General features: G+C 37.0%; 1 protein-coding gene across 3 annotated transcripts in view; it reads right to left on the bottom strand.

Annotated features, from left to right (window-relative positions):
* The window catches only part of MIB1 (MIB E3 ubiquitin protein ligase 1), a 77,771-nt gene that overhangs the window by 51,223 nt on the left and 9,413 nt on the right, over positions 1-17,135 (bottom strand). For all 3 annotated transcript variants that reach the window (XM_005490714.4, XM_005490715.4, XM_014269625.3), the window contains exons 2-9: positions 16,236-16,407; positions 13,467-13,596; positions 11,574-11,678; positions 4,384-4,450; positions 3,380-3,584; positions 1,755-1,938; positions 1,283-1,427; positions 21-154 (exon numbers count right to left, since the gene is read on the bottom strand). In XM_005490714.4, the coding sequence (XP_005490771.1) occupies positions 21-154; positions 1,283-1,427; positions 1,755-1,938; positions 3,380-3,584; positions 4,384-4,450; positions 11,574-11,678; positions 13,467-13,596; positions 16,236-16,407 (1,142 nt within the window). The remainder of the gene's footprint in view (positions 1-20; positions 155-1,282; positions 1,428-1,754; positions 1,939-3,379; positions 3,585-4,383; positions 4,451-11,573; positions 11,679-13,466; positions 13,597-16,235; positions 16,408-17,135) is intronic.

The following is a 17,135-nucleotide window of genomic DNA, read 5'->3' as shown; positions in this document are numbered from 1 at the left end:
TCCCAAAACAGAACACTCACATCCACGTCTGGCCTCTTTAGCAAGTCTTCCACTTTAGCAACGTCTCCATTGGCAGCAGCTTTAACCAATTCTTCATTGAGATCTCCAGACTCTTGGGTTTCAAATAATTTTTTCAATAGCTGGGACAATCTCTCTGTAATTGTTAACCAAACGACAACTAAGTTTACAATTCTAATTACACAAGAACAGAGAAAAAAAAACCCAGCTACATTTGTTTTGTTTCTAAGGCCATGTACATAGTAATACACAGACTACCATAAAATAGCAGCTGTAAAATGACTGAGTTTGAAATAAGAGCTGCACCCTAGTACTCTTTAGACAGTGGAGACTGCACATTAGACACTTCAAAACAAAGATGGCTGAACCATAAATAGCTCTTCTCCTGCAAAACACAAAAGGGTGGGACAAGGTAAAACCATGATCTTATGTATTGCTATTACAGACTTTCTAACATTGGGTATAGCCTGTCTTCTGTGATTTGAAACACTAAGTTGTATTGCTCTTCTAGATAGTTTTATGGCCAGTGCACTCGGTTCTTTATTGAGAAAACTCAGGACATCTATGCCTCCTTAGGAAAAAATCTAGAAAACTACGTAGAAAGTTTTCTTGGCATTAAAGCAAATATGTGAAGAGGAAAGAATAACTAGCTATGACTAAAAAAAGGAAAAATTCTAGTTTCAATTCAAAAGTGCCAACAGAACACAAAACACACTGGACAGTTTTTCTGCCTTGTTATTATATGAATGACAGCATGTTCAACAAAAATGAAGTGTGATTACATAGACACCAAAAAATCCCACTGTAATTAGTCACAGGATGTCTGACTAAATTCTAAGCTAGAAATTTTAAGGAAATAAATATCCTGAGCTATAATAAATAACCACCTGCAACAGATCCCTTGCCTGTGCCTGCTATCTTAACCACCCATTAAACAAGGAGGCTGCTTGTTACTGCCAGTGACACTCTCTGCATGCCTCAGTCCCTATTTCAATCTGATGTACCTTCCAACTATTTTGAAGTCTTTAGAGTGGACCTCCAAAGACACACCTGCATTGCGACCAAACAGAAGCACCTGATCAACATAACAACATCTCCATATTGACTGCAAGGTTTTTTCCTATCTTTCTCACATAAAACTCAACTCCAAGGCTATTATTAATCTTTTCATACAAACAGTATATTAATACCTATTAAAAAATTTTAATTAACACAATTACTTGCCATACATATTGCAATATTACTAGTTACTCTTCAAACTTACCACCAGATGCATTACTTATAGCAGATCCTGCTGATGCCACCTTCGAGACAGCTGCTGGATTATAGGTCCAAGATGTCCCACAAACTTCTACCTTTAAGTCACTGTCTGAATAAATCTGCTGGACCCGACCTACTTTACCTAAAGTCTGAATTAAGGAAAACATCAAATATAAGTGAAACATTCAGATACCTAAATATTTTATTTTAATATTATGTAAATTTTATGAAGTCCATTGTTTAACAGTACAATCACTACCACTTTTATATAGGTTTCATTAGGTAAGCAGATTGCTGCACCTGATCAAGTATTACACTGAGTTTGACCAAAACTTAAAAGAAAATCCCTTTTAGACTGCTGCAGCCTCCAGGTACATTACCAATACTGTCCAGGTACAATACAATAACACAGGTACATTACTAGAAATACTACACAAGCCTGACCATTCTGTGAATGCAAACACACAGTTACTCACTGGAAGCATTGCCTCAGCCCACTCTCCGTGACCTCTCTGGAGAAGCTTGATTCGCTCCAGGTCGTAACACACTTGCACAAGGTCTCCCACTTGGAATTGAGAGGTTCCTCCCTCTGCACCTTGAGCAGCATCTCCACTTCGGACAACGTTGGCCTTGGTGAGAACAGCTGGATTAAATGTCCACCTAAACAAATAAACATTTAAAGAAGATCTTAAACACACAAAGTGAAGCATATGTTTTAAAATCATCTGTTGTGTAATTTTCTGCTTGTATGCCTACAAACTTTCTGTGACTGGATACTATAGATACTATATTTGCTGTTATCCATTTTTTGTCCATCAACTTGCCTCATTAATTCATTAATTGTGGCTCATTAATTAATTTCAAGGATAAGCTTCAGTGATATACATTTGTAAAGGCAATTAAGAAATAGCCTGCCTATGGGGAAGCAAGCTGACAGCAACGTAGAAGCCCTGAAAGCAGCTATACTGTTACTTTATTTTTACAGGGATAGGAAATAACTGGTTGAAAAACAGCAGATCCAAGTTGTCTCACAAGGACTGAAGTGTCAGGAAACAACATAAGAACACAGAATTTTGGCCCTTCCCCCCAGGTCAAAAGATGCAACATTAAGTTATAATAATACTTTCAATTAAATGGATGTCCCAGATATACCTCAATTTTCAATCAAACTATCCTACTGGTAGTTTAAATTGCACTGATTTAGAGGCATTACACTGTTTCGTCAGGGAGGAGACCACAAGACAGAGTAGTTCCTGTCACTGACTCTGCTGACATGACTGCCAGAAGAAAAGCCACTTGCATCCCTTTAGCTGGGAAAACAGCTTTGTTCTGCATTACTTTACAATATTAGCAAACAGTATCCTGAATGAACAGTACACTGTTAATTCTTTCTGAACAAACTGAACAGGCCAAACTCCATATACAACTGAAATGATATTCCATTCACCTGCTACTTTTTAAAGATAAGCCCAATACTTGAGAGCAAGAGAACAGAAAACCATGTGGCCATATTAGATTCAAACCCTGCTGTACAGCTGGGTTTGAGACTTATTAACATGGACGCAGCTAAGCAAAATTCAAACCTAGATTGCTTGCAGGGAGTAGTTTTGACTTCCCCAATACCTCCTATTCTTGGTCTGTATTTACATAAACTAACATTTATTTGAATAATAAAAGGCTAGATATGGGCCACACCAAGGTGACTCTAGTTTAGACAAGATCCCCCCTGAAGTTTGTCACCTGTCCTTTTAAACTACTTTCCTGAAAACCCACAATGAATTGCTATTACCTTACCTCCTGAAACCATGGGATAAGATAGTTCTTAACTAAAAAGGAAGCTACTGCTTAAAACACTGCATTTTGCAAATAAGATAGTCTAGAATGCAATTTCTTATTGTGAACATAAATTTTTACAAGTGAGAGGCACAGCAAAATTCCTTTTCCCACTAAAGCATCCTCAAAGTGAAGTCCTCATTACACATCTAGAAGGAAATCTTAACATACACAAAAGGAGAAGAGAAAGCTTCTGGCACCAAGTAATCACAATCACTGAAGGCAAGGGAAGTTTGTGAGAAGCAATGATGAAGGCTACAGAACAAACCTGTTGCCACTTGGATATTGTACTACAATGTCATGGTCCTCATCAATGCCACAAACCGTTCCAGTTGTTGTTAAAGTCTCAAACATGCCATCAGTCCATCCTCCATGACCATGCTGCAAAGACTGCACAATTTCCAAGTCAAGGTCAATGTTTACAAGGTCACCTATTTGCAGCCCACCAGGGTTTCTGTTACCATTTTGCTCACCTGAAAGGGAGTAAGAAGAAAAAATTTTACATCAGCATACTAATTTTCCAAGCAACTTAAAGAGCAGAATTTAATTTCTGAGACTTACAGAATTAAGGTTGGAAAAAACCTTTGAGATTTTCAAGTCCAACCACCAACCAAGCACCACCACCATGTTCACCATTGAACCCTGTTCCAAGTACCCCACCAACATGTTTTCCACACTTCCAGAGATGGTGACTCCACACCAATGTCTCTGCAACCATAGTGGCCAAGAGGCAAAAAAAACTTTGGAACCTCTGGCAACAGAACTGTGTGTTTCTTGTTGAGTTTTCAAGGCAAATAGCAGTGACACTGGCAAATGCTAAATACTTGTGACAAGTTCCACTATGGACTCTAACTGAGATCTTAAAAGCTATCATGTGGTGTTAGACTTCTGGACACATAAAAGCTCTGGTGTCAATAAAATAACAGTGCTTTTGTGCAAGGAGTTAGATTTATTACATCTCTTAGTATTTAAACCAGTTCTGTAAGAATGAACAGCTATGTTTGGCTTTTTAGAAATACACTGCACAGGACACACAACACAATTTATAACTTAATGAACACTTAAAAGCTCCCTTCCCATCCCCTTGGCACACTGATACCAAATACTACTTAGAAAAGCATGACAATTTATCATTGGTACATAGAAATGTTACTATTTACACTTCACTAGTTGTTGCATCAGGACAGTACTTCTGGATGACATTTAGAAAAGAAAGGGAAATCCAGAGTGAGTATAATTAATACTAATCAACATGAATTTACTTCAGCTTACCTAACACAGGACAATGGTCTCTGTAGAAAGAGCCTCCTTTTGCATCTTGAACACATTTCAGGTCAGACTACGGAGAGAGATTGAGAAAACTTTAGTCCTCAGTGACCGAGTCTCCAGGTCAGTGAAACTAGAACTGAAATATTTAATTGAGAAAGGCTGAAAATTATGTGTACAAAAAACATGTCCCATGATGCACATAATCTCAAATATTTTCCAATCTATCAGCCTTGACATTCATAAGACTTTAATAACCTTAAAAATATAAGAGGCTACAAAGGATGAGAAATTTTTAGTTCAAAGTCAGGAATTAACACAAAGCACCTTTGCATTGTTCTATTCAGTTATTTTTCCTTTTAAAAATAATTCTGTGAACACAAGCAAGGAAACATCATTCAATGTCTGCTAGTGCTGCCCACTCTTCCCAACACTCTTAGACATATTCATGCTTAACTTGGAAGAAAACCTGCCACTCAGACTCTATAAAACAAAAACTTCTTAATTAAGAATATGAGGAAGGGTATTACTTCAAAAAAGCCTACAAAATACTACACTGAGCTAAACATGTTCTTTTTAAAGAGAAAAGTTTTAAAGCTCATCCTTCATAAAACTGTTTCATATTATGAAAAAGAGAAGCTTCAAGTGTGGTAACCAACTCCTACTCATAAAGCCAGCAGATTTTCTATAATTCTCCTTTACTTAATGTGTAATGCTTAATTCCAAATAGCTACCATCTGCCATTGTTCCTTATGAAACAATTCTCGCTAAACAAAGGACATTGTTCTGTGCAAAGTAAGTTGGGAAGGAGACCAGAAACTGCAAAATGTGTCAGAATATTCTATGGCATGGGGGAGGAAGTAGGGGACAGGTGGTGGTAATGATATAATTAACCACAACTAAACATACTTGAACAATTCTTTTACCCCTGCCTGAGATTTACTGACAGACTGTCCTCCTGCAAAAGGATTAAAACGAAAACTCTGAACTCTTCCAAACCATCAAGGCTCTCATGAGCACAATACCACCCTTGGCAACTGGTAAGCAGAAACAATACAAAATTCAGTGTATGTCCTGATCTATGAAGAATGCACCGTCACTTTGGAAAAACGATGAAGACAGCCAGAGGAAAACAATGAGCTTTTAGCCGCTCTTCAAATCCCCCGAGGGTGCAGAGAAAGCTCGCTCGGCACAGCAGCAGCAGGCCTGCGGCAGGATGCTGCCACCCGGTGGGCAGGTGCTGGGCTCAGCCCGGCCGCAGACAAAGGGGCTGCACGGCCCAGCCCAGATGGCAAAAAGCTCATTCATTGCCCGGAACCAGGCAGACTGAACGTGCCCGGGAGCACTGCGTCTCCCCCCTTGAATACAAGCCCTCCGTGTCAGGCACAAGCAGCTGTCTGTGAAGGAGACAAGGAGGGGTGCACATGCAAGAGCTGCTGTCACATTCTTCAGAACACTAAGAATAGAGCGCAGCAGAGTTCAAAGGCTCTCCTCCCTGCCAGGCAAAATCAGGGTGAAAGACTGCTTGTGTTACAGCAAGTGTTAATGCACTGAGCAGACTGATGGCTAAAACCTAGTAGAAGAAACAAAATGTTCACTAAAAGGCTAATTACTATTTTGCAGTCTGACATTACTAGGAAGCCTGTTATGGTATCCTAAATTTTCTAGGAAAAAAAAACCAAAACTCAGAAACCTGCACTTGAATTTCACCCTGCCTGCACAGTTTATTTCTGGAGTATAATGATATGCTTGGTTGAAAGACTAAGTGATAGATTGGTGTCCAACCTCAGCTTCACAACTGTCTTTCTTTCTCTTACATGATGTAGTCAATGTTACATTGCTAAAGAATAAAACAAGAGTCTGATCTAACTATAGCAGAAAAGCAAGGGAACTTGGCTTTTTTTTATTCTTCTTTCCCAGAAGCCTTCAACAAAATAATGGAGGACCCAAAACACACAGAAAGATAAGACACTGACAGATACTAAGGTAGCACAAAACAAATTTATATACTGTATATATCAGACTGCCTTTGGCAATGTGGCAAACGGCACTACTAAGAAAAGTACTATCAACATGATAAAGGCCTGCAAATACCTTAAAATATAACCAAACTCAAACAAGATTCTGGAGTTTTAAGACAGAAAACTGTAGTTAATTGTATTTCAGTGCCACAAAAGCTGGGCAAGCAACTACAATTGCTTTCCTTCTAGTACTCAGCTGTTATACTTCTCAGAGAAGGAAAATAAGCTTTCTCCTGCCCAAGTAATTTAAGTAAAAAATCAGGGATGATGGTAAGCTCGTCATCACGCTACTCGGAAGACTGCATGGCAAGAGGCCCCCCTAGTGCACATGGAGCAAAAACACACATGGATGGAGCCTAGATGCACCAGACTTTGCACTTCAGAGAATCTCACTGGGATTTCTAAAAGTTATGAGTCACCCTGAGACTTCAAAGTCAATCAAAATAGCAGATTGTTTGGAGATGATACGTACAAGTGTAAAAGGGAAAGTACCAAAACAAGGGATGTTAGAATAGAAGTTTTAGACTCACAGTGATACCACCAGAAAAAGAACTAACAACTGTGAGGCTGGGTATAATGTAAATACATGGTGGAGATGAACAAATCAGCTTTTCTACAATGACTTGATGGAGAAATCATTTGATAAACCCCAAGTAGGATTCTTTCAGGAAACAGAAAAATAAGCTAAAGATCTTGTAGAATTTGTTTATGATTAGAGACAGAAAGCCCAGTTAAGCAGGCAATCAATCAGAACTCAAGGAAAAGCATGCAAATCAGACACTGCACTGCACAACTTGCAGGTCAGTTGATGCACCTGAGCAATGGGCAATAATAGTCTTTGCCTACAAAGGAGAACTTTGGTTTTCCAGCACCCACACTTTAACTTCCTTAAAATCTGCATTCCAGCAGTATGTGATTCTATTACACAGAGATCATGACTTGCCCAGTCAAATAGGAAATATAGTAAATGCACTTTGACATATCCAATTATACCAATGGAAACAAATAGCAGCAATTTCATCTTCATAAAACTTAAGAGAATGAGAAAATGTAGAGCAAAGTCAGCAGTGCTGCCAGATGGTGTAAAAGCACCATTATCCCTGACCTTGAGGAGGAAAACAAAGCTGAAGGAGCAGCTGACTACAGAAATAACTTTTAAGTTATTCCAATCAATATGGAATGCCATCCATCAATACCAGGGAGGAAGGATCTACAGACTTGGTAAGAAAACGAGCTGTGCTGCTGAGAAAACGAGGAATGTTTGATCCGGATGCACTGATGCAGCATCTAACATCAGCAGCAAATATCAGGGGAGAAATTAATACTGATCTTACAGATACACCAGCAGGAATACTGCCACAGCTGCAGTTGGTCAAGGTAGCACTGAATACACACAGTAAAGGTCACTTTAAGTCTTTAAACTCACAACAGCTTTTGGCAAGGAAGCCAGCCCTTTGGAGGCAAATGGAAAAAGTTCAGTGCTGCTTTGTCACCAGATTAAGGCAACAAGAGACTGGAATAATCCGTATGTTTTAGCTAAAGGTTTATAAGAAGTGCTGTGTTTCAAAGTTCATGAAATCAAATCTTTCTCTGTTTCAAGAATATGGGAAAAGTGAAGCAATAAATGGAGAAGCTATAAGATGGTAGAGAAAGTCACTGAAATGACAAAAAGGTGTGAGGCATAGAAACAATAATAACAGTTTCTTAAAGAGGAAACCAAACCTCAGGCAAGTACTGGGTGAATGGTTTGTAACCTTACTATTTATTATAGACACTTATAAAAACTTTGCATGTGCAACATTTTTTTTAAGGAAGGCACAGCCTTCCCTGTCAGTTAATACTATAAATGAAATTGGAAAATGATCAGTAAGTACATTTCTCCTTAATGGAAATATTTTTCTTCGCAACACAGAAAGATGAAAAAACTTGACTTGGTTGAGGCTACAGGAGAAATGTGACTACATCAAAAAGATGCAAAACAAAGTCTGCTAACAAATGCAAATAAATGCACAAGATAAATTACCAGAGAACTGGAGATCTGAATGACATTACAGACCTGACAGTTTTAACTACAGTGGAAGGTGTATATTACAACACCTAGTATACCAAGATATTTACCTTGCTTTTATTTAAAAAAGGAAGTGGTAACAAGAAATTCCTAAAATCCTCTAGAGCATTTTCAAATAGTAACTTCATGGGTAATCCAAATAAAAGTTGATGAACAGACTAGAGTTATCAATCACCAAGAGGCAGGCAATCTCAACTTCCCTTATGCACTCACTATTTGGAATTTGTGGAAAAAAGTACACCAGCACAGATGGCTTACATATCACAGTGACAATGATGGATGATAACTACAGATACTTCTTTCAGAGGCTACGCAGATGAAAGCACAATCCTCCAAAATGAGAAACTAGGAGAGGCTAATTGCAGCAAAAAAAGGCAAGTGGTACAGAGAAAAGAAATTCTGAAAGAAACAAACTCTTAAATGATGAAATTGATTTAGGACACTCCTGTAGCTGGAACTATGTTCCAGCGAAAACCAACGGAAGTCACCATCCTCAGCTCACATGGTACGAAGAAATAAAACCCAGCCACAAGTCCCAAAAGCAAAATCACAACCTTCCCATTAACTTTTTAATTCCATATGACCTCTCTTTCTTGCAAAAGGATGTGTTCACACATTTTTGGAAATGACAAAATGCCCAAAGCAGGTTACTTAGTTGACAGCTCAGTTTGGCTCAGGACTCTGAATACATATAGGTAAGAAATGCGAGTAGCATAACAAACCATATAAGCCAACAGTAGTTCATTCTTACTGAGGATGTAGCAAACATTTTATCTGACCTAACAGATCAATTCGGGAATTTGTGACCTGTGGCAACAGAAACTCCCAGACGTAAATGTCAGACTTTACAAAACAAAAACAAAAAACAGAGGCAAGATGCACTTCTCAGCCACTTCATACATAAACACAGCAAACACAAATAAAACCTCCAAGTATCTGACCAGAAATAAATGCATGTTTTCAGTCAGCACCTGCTGCCCCACCAGGCAAACCTCATCACTGCAAAGCTGGCAGGCCACATAGATTAATTTTGAGAACCAGATGCAGCCTATAAGCTATCGAACAAGAACACTGACTTACAATAATGAGCTGTGTTTCTTTAATCAGCTCCATTAGCATGAGTCAAGTGTTACCCATTTGCAAGTCAGGGTCTCTTCCCAGCTGTATTTACATGGCTACACACTCTTGAATATTGTTGATTCCACATTCTCTGGACGTTTTAAACCAATTTCCAAGTACCAAAACAAGTTTGCCCCAACTTTATGTGAACTTCCTGACAGTCTCAGCTTTATATAACTGCACATAAATAGTAGTAAACAATAATAATGAATTGTACACTTAATAAATTATTAACCAGTTATAAAATTAAGCATTACATTCAAATGACTCTCACAGATATTCAAGAATCCATTCTGTCTGAAGTGAAAATTGCATTTTTTGAAAACACCAAAGATGCAATTAGTGTAGGAATGGATTACATTCAGGTAAGCACTACTTACACAGCCTCCAATTATCCTTTCTGTACATCCACGTGTACATATTTTTTTCTCTATTATCCTACAAATAACATTTACATACATAGTCTCACACACAGTTTAACAGGCTTTTTTTTTAATTAAGCAAATATTTGTATTTCTACAAAACTTGTGTGAAGGGCCACCATTCACACAAGTTTTGTGTGAATTTACAGCTGCAGTACTTAATGGAGTTTTCTAGAAATATTTAACATTTTCAAAGGTGGCAAAAGTTGGGAAACAGTATAGTTGATTTAAAAATAATAACTTTTTTTAAAATTAAGGGAATAACTATTTCAAAGCAGAATGTAACTTATCTCAAATGTACTTTTTTCATGAAACCAGAAGGAATCTTCAATGATTCCACAGCACTTTTATTATGGAGTCCAAAAATTTTTAACATAGCAACTGAAGTCATAACAACTACAACAAAAAAATCAGTTGATCTGTATCTCATTCTATCTAGATTTTGTAACCATTACCTTTCCATGTATCACAAAAGAGAAGACACCAAACATTTTTTTAATGTTATACTACAAAACACAACACACATTCATTCTTGCCAGTATATAAAGAATTTTCTTTAGAACTGGGGGACACCATGAAGCATATAATTTAATACTGACTCATATTTTGCCCCTAGGACCTCAATGCATCAGAAAAGCTGACCTATACTAAATTACTTTACTCTTTTTAAATGTAACACTAAAATATGTATGTACTGCAAAAGTGGCATTTATTTTCATTTTAAGTATTAAAATTAGCTGTAATTGAGGCTGTAAGGTCAAATAGTTTACATTCAAAAAAGTAACTGGTCATTGTTTAACATTTTATTACTGTTACACATCTGACAAGATGACACTTCAATGTTAAATTAACATGGTTTTCGCCTTCACAATCAAACAAAAATCATGCAGAGAAAATGCTAATTAAGATGTTTTAAGCAGCTGATAATCAAAGTAACCTTTCCTTGACCCACATTAGGATAAGAAAACCCAGCAACAGAAGGCACTTAGGCTAGAGTCTGACCCATTTTCTTTCTAAAGCTGAAGAAGTTGCTGGAGAAGCTTCAAAAGGAAACAGAAAAATTTAGCGCCAAGCAAATTAAGGTTGTAATTTAACTCAACACCTTTCCATTTGCAAAAATAAAATGCTCTCAATAGCATTCCAAGTACTGAAGTAATTTAAAAACTGCAAATCTTGCAGTAATCACACCAAAATTTGAAGTCAATGGAACAGTTCAGGAGTTGAAAAACATGGTTTTAAAAAAAGTTTTTAACTATGCTTGCCTTCATTCTTTTCTGAATTTTAATCTAAACACAACAGTAGCACAGAAAGATAAATGTGTGTGAGGCAAATATTTAGTGTGCCAGAAAGCAGCTCTTAACTTGTAGTTATCCACTTTAGTAAATTCCCAGATCGGACTTCCTAACTAATACATATGCATGACCCTTAAAGCTGGATTCACAATGACTTGACAACCAGCATGCAAACTGACAAAGCATATCACAAAAGCACGACCATAAAGCACAAGTTATTCTTACTGCCCTTCCCCCACCATGCATTTTACCCTTTGTGTTCCTTTATACTTACCATGCCCTCAAATCCAACTCTGTAAAGGTTTTTAGCACCATTGTCCCAAAGAACATATGCTGCGCTATGTGGACTCGACGCGCTCCAATCTTGGATTTCAGTCACCTATTCAGTTGTGAAAATAAGAAACTGGTTTCTAGAGCAAAGACTCAGAAGTACAATTTGAACTTCAAAATTTACTCATCCCTTCAAAATAATTAATGATATTGTAGTTTTACTAAACCTGATAAAATTTGTTCTGAAGCTGTTTTCTGCTTGATGCAGGTGTTCCCTGGGTGTGTTAAGACAGCAGTCTGATTGTATAATTGTACACCTATTTTTCTTTTGTATATTTGGAGGTTATCTAACTACACAACCAGAGAACAAAATCTGAACAGCTCTGATATGTTCCTACCTCAAGTATCATTAACTAAGAGAAACAGGATGAAAACTGTTCCAACTGCTTCAACATGTCTGGTTTAACTTGCATTAGCCTGGTGGCTGTGCACTATGCTAAGAGAGAGTTTTATTTCCAGAGCCAGTATGTTTAACAACAGTACAAGAGGAGAGTGAAAATGTCTTTCCCTGACATTTCTGAAATCAGAAGGCCATGCATCAAATTCTGAAAACATTTCCATTATTTAAAAAACAGGAAAAAAAGTCAGTTTACAGATTTTGTTTTCACTCTTACTTATATTTATTTAAACAATTTTTCTGCTAGCTACTACCTACCTTTCCACATTTAAAAACATTTATATGCATTTATATATTTTTTCAGATGTACAGGTAAACAATCTCTCTAATACAAATTTAGTACACAAAGCAGACTGTGCAGGATAAGACTCTTATTTTGCGAAGTTTCAGAGATTTCAATGTATTTTTGACATGGGAAGGAGTAAATAATCAACATGAAAAAAGCTGCATTTAAATATCTCTTGTCTTAAAAGATTTAGACTTACTATTTCCTTTCAGTAAAATTCAAAATGAAATCCCCAACTGTCCTAAGGCTTCCATAAATGTCTAGGATATAAAATAAGCTAAACAAGAATATAAAATAGGCTAAATATCATGGTCAGGAACTTTTCACTCTCCTTTAAATGCTGTTTAAGTGTATTAAAAATAAATTCAACAAAAAAACACCAGGTCACCAAGATACAAGGGCATCCAATTCTCAAATTTGGTGATAAAAGTCATAGTGTATTTTACACTGCCTGTTTAAAGTTCATACTTATACCAAACCTTCATCAGTTCTCAAGGTAAATGGAAGTTGTAAAAGTAAAATATACAAATGTTATGATTAGTAACTTATCATTCCATACAATTTTCAATAAATACAAATGCATAAAAAGCATTCCAAGACTGTCCTAAGCCGGTAACATAATAGCCACACCCAAAACTTGCAAAGCTTTTTGATTTTAAACTGGAGAAATCCCTATAATCATTATGTGAAAAATAAAACCCTAGGGTGTCAGCACTGAAAACCAAGAGCAAGAGATACACAAATGTGCTGGCCCACAAGCAGTAAGATTACAGAATGCAGTGATGACTAGAAAGGGCTACTCTTGATAGCTCTGTTTTTATACCAGCTCTCTAGTAACGCTGAAATATGCTCAAGATCTTAATGTTGCTACAAATCTTAAACAGACAACAATGATAAAAAATCAAGAATTAAAAAAATTCTGTGCTGATATTGTAAAAAATGCAAATTAAAATGTAAAAGAACTGGCTACGGTGTACACATCCTCCTCTTCCAAAATGCTTAAATATTACCAAAAAAATGATTAAAAAGTGCCTAGACAACTAAAATACGAACTTTCATGATTGTATTTTTGCTCTACAATTAAAAAGGCCTCTGAGGCCATCACATGAGCAAAAAGAGGTGCAGTTTCTTATTTAAACCAGTTTTATTTTTACCTTTCCTCTACGCCCATTGCCACCATCTTGATCTTCCCATTGCCAGTCAACTCCTCGCACCACCCTGGCACCTGCAAAGATTCCTCTTGCTGTAATTTTCTTTGATTTACGTCGAGACTCCAACAATACCCTGAAGTTATTAAAAGAAGAACCCACAAATGTCAAAATAATAAAGGAAGTCCAAAACAAATCTTTGGGGATGGGAAGGAGAGCATCTTAAAACAAAAATAACCCACAACTGCAGATTTCAGTGCATGAATCACACAAGCAGTACACAAAATAAAACCCCATGAACTTCCAAAATCCAATTCATTGAATGTTTATGATTAGTTTTTAAAATTCTAACATTTTTTCTCCAGACTTCCTACTACCAGCATTCATCTTGTAAATGCTTGCATATAGATTTGTACTTATATTATTGAAATCATTAAAGTATGTGCAAAGCCATATAAACACATCTCTTTCTCTTAGATGTACTCTAAGCCAATACTTCTGTCCCACAACTGCTCTGTCACTTTTATTCAGAATTATGCTACTAAGAGCATGTCTTTTCCCTCCTCTCAGTTTTTCTACATGTTTTTTATAGCATCTTTTAGCAAATTTAAGTCAATACAGTAGCATCCATTTCTTCAGTCTTATAATGTGTTTTTTTCAAAGCAAATCTCTTCTATTCCTTCTGACTTCAGCAGAACTGAAGTAGACAAGCCTAAACAGAATGGTTCATGATTATTTAACTAGAAATAATAATCTCAAAAGCCACCAATTTTCATGTAACAAGGCTTCTTGCTTTATACCAGGAACATGTCGCCAGACAAGAGAATTTTTCAGCTGACATTGGGAATGTTTCCTGACCACTTGAGGAAATTTCTCAGCATCCTGCTAACTTTTAACATCCAGCAGATGGCACACAAGGAAAGAGTTCAACTGTTACAATCAATGCAAAGAGCGAGCACATGAAAATATTGGCCATTTTTTCCTAAGAAAAATAAAAGTTACCAAAACCACAAAGTAATCTCATTTAGAGAAGTTTCTTAACCTACAAAACTGAGACAAAAACCTACATCCATTACTTCATTATGCCACCCATACAATATCCCAGACCCAAAAATAAAACGTAAGAGCTTATGCCTCCCTTCATCAAAACATTCTTACATGTCTCTTGCCATTTTTCCTGTGAGACATCCCTCAAATTCAACAGCACTGTTTTGCCCTTTTCTCCTCCCCAAAATAGTCAGCTTCCATTATTTGTTCTCAGCTAAGCTTGATCCAATAGAAACAGCTCCTTGGCAGAAGAAGCTGCTTTCTAGATAAGAGCTCAGTGAGAGTAAACAAAGAAAGGAAGAAAGTGACAAGATGCAAAAAATTTCCAGCAATATTTTACACAGTGTACAATCTTCAAAACTAAAACTTGTACTGTATTCACCATAACCAGCCTCTTAAAACTACAAAGGAAACCTCAGCTTAAGAAAGAAAAAAAGTCTGGCAAGCATTCTCAAAAGCAAGAAGACTTCAAAAAAACCAAATAAATAGAAAACGTATGTATTTTGTCACCTATTCTCCTTTAACTAAATTAAGACAGCATCTTAAAGTCCAATTTGTAAGTCTTGTTCTGCATTCAACATTGCAATTGAGAGTAAGTTTATGATACCCATTCATTTGGTGCCTAAAGCTACTGGTGTGAGCCTCCAAAAAACAACCAACAAAAAGTTCTTCTGTTTTGATTAAGCCACTGACTTGGGCATCTGAGCCACGGTTAAAACCTTTAAGCAAGCACTTGAGAATGTAAACACAGACCCTGTAAGACATAATTTGAGACCTCAGGCTGTGTGCTCCAGCCACTTCCCTTAACTGTACAAGAACTGATTAAAGCACACCACTCATTTACAGCATACTTGAAATTTAACTTCTCCAAGAAGAAGATATAAATGCTGTCTTACACATGTCACATTAAAATGAGTACCATATCTAAAAAAAAAAAAAATATTTTGATGATTTAATGAAAGACCATTGAGGAAACATCACAGAGGTGACACCACAGTGTGCAGCCTTTACACAGTGTTTTTCCATAGCTCTCCAAGTATTCAGCAGCAGGCAAATATCACTGTTCCCACTCAACTGGTACATAAATCATGACAAAGAGGGGCTTTGGACTGAGACAAGTTATTTAAAGTCAAGAACACCTATAAAAGGACACAGTAAATGCAATTTTGTTCTGAGTTCTCCACTGAGAGATGATAATGGATGCTTAAGAACATGAAAACCAAGGCAAGAGCAGAACAACCCTTCATAGCACTTTTCTCTGCTTCCTGTAGTGAGCAGTTTAAGCAGTTCAATTCCAAGTCCAGATCATCCTGTTTCCCATAACCTTCAAGAAGGGTATTTCCCCTCAGTCTGTCCACACCATTACTGAACCTAATCAAACCTTCACATTCAGAATTCATTGACAAATCTTTTTGTGATTACGCATAGCATCAAGGTAATTGCCTTTGTTTTAAAGCTGCTATATGAGAACACAAAAAATAGGAAAACCTCAAGCAAAACTGAATAATCATATCCTAACATTTTTCTGTACTCTGTTCTTCCTAAAATTTCCATGTTTTCCAAGATCCAAAGACTTATCCTAGCTATCCGTCTCCCAGAAACAGAATCTAACCTCAAGCCTCTTACTCTCTTACCTAATCCAAATTTCAGTAACCAAATGTTCAGTTTCAAAGTTAACCACAAATACCTGTTTCTACTTGATTTCACAAGGAACAAGTTAGGTTTTACCTTTCACTTCCCGGTGTGGTAATTCTGTAAAAACGATGCCTCAAGTGATGCTTGTCCCCATGATAGCAAACTGTGCACAAGTCATAATTTGTGCATTCAGCACATTTCCATCGGATGCCAATGATGGGCTGCTGCCGACAAGTATCACACATAGTCCCATCATGTTTGATACCTGTGGAAGGAAAAGAAAAAAGAAAAAAACCTAAAAACTTTGCTGCATCACTACAGACTTCTGTTGCACTTCATTATAATCTGACACTATATAGTAGAAATTTAACAATAAAGAAAGGCTGCTGCTTATACTCTATCAGCCTGAACCACTGAGGGGAAAAGATAGCAGACTTTGCCTCGTATCTCCAGTTGGCAGTCTGTTCCTGAAATATTCTATCTTCTCTCAGCTTAAAAAGCTGGGAAGGCTATGTCTGCTTCCTTCCATCTATACAAAGGAGAGAAAGAAAATGAGAAGTCTTTTAACTACAAGTCAAAGGGTCAGAAATGGGTTTATCAAAGCACACAGGGAAATCTAGAATTTTATCTCTGGAGTACAGCTATCAACACACGTTATATCACAAAGGCCACTGTGCTCAACTGTGTGTGGCAGCCTAAAAATTACTGCTTTGACTTACACATTTGTACACTGGAAAATTAAAGTGCTTGTCTCTATTCTTTTTTATACAGGAAAAAAATTAAGCTCTCTTGGATAGATGCCATTAGCTTCATGAAAATCTGTTACCATTTTTGAAGCATTTTACTGCTATTCTGGTTTTGTTTCTAAAACGAATGTGCCAGAGACAGACCAGATGTAACCCACTAGCATGAGCTCTGCCAAGCCTTCCACAAAAACTGATCCGAAGTCTTTAGCTTTACAACTCTGCCAAGCTGCAGCAGAGTGAAAATGAT

This window comes from Zonotrichia albicollis, chromosome 1 (assembly GCF_047830755.1).
Source record: "Zonotrichia albicollis isolate bZonAlb1 chromosome 1, bZonAlb1.hap1, whole genome shotgun sequence".
Classification (NCBI taxonomy): domain Eukaryota; kingdom Metazoa; phylum Chordata; class Aves; order Passeriformes; family Passerellidae; genus Zonotrichia; species Zonotrichia albicollis.
This window is presented reverse-complemented; position numbering and strand designations above follow the sequence as displayed.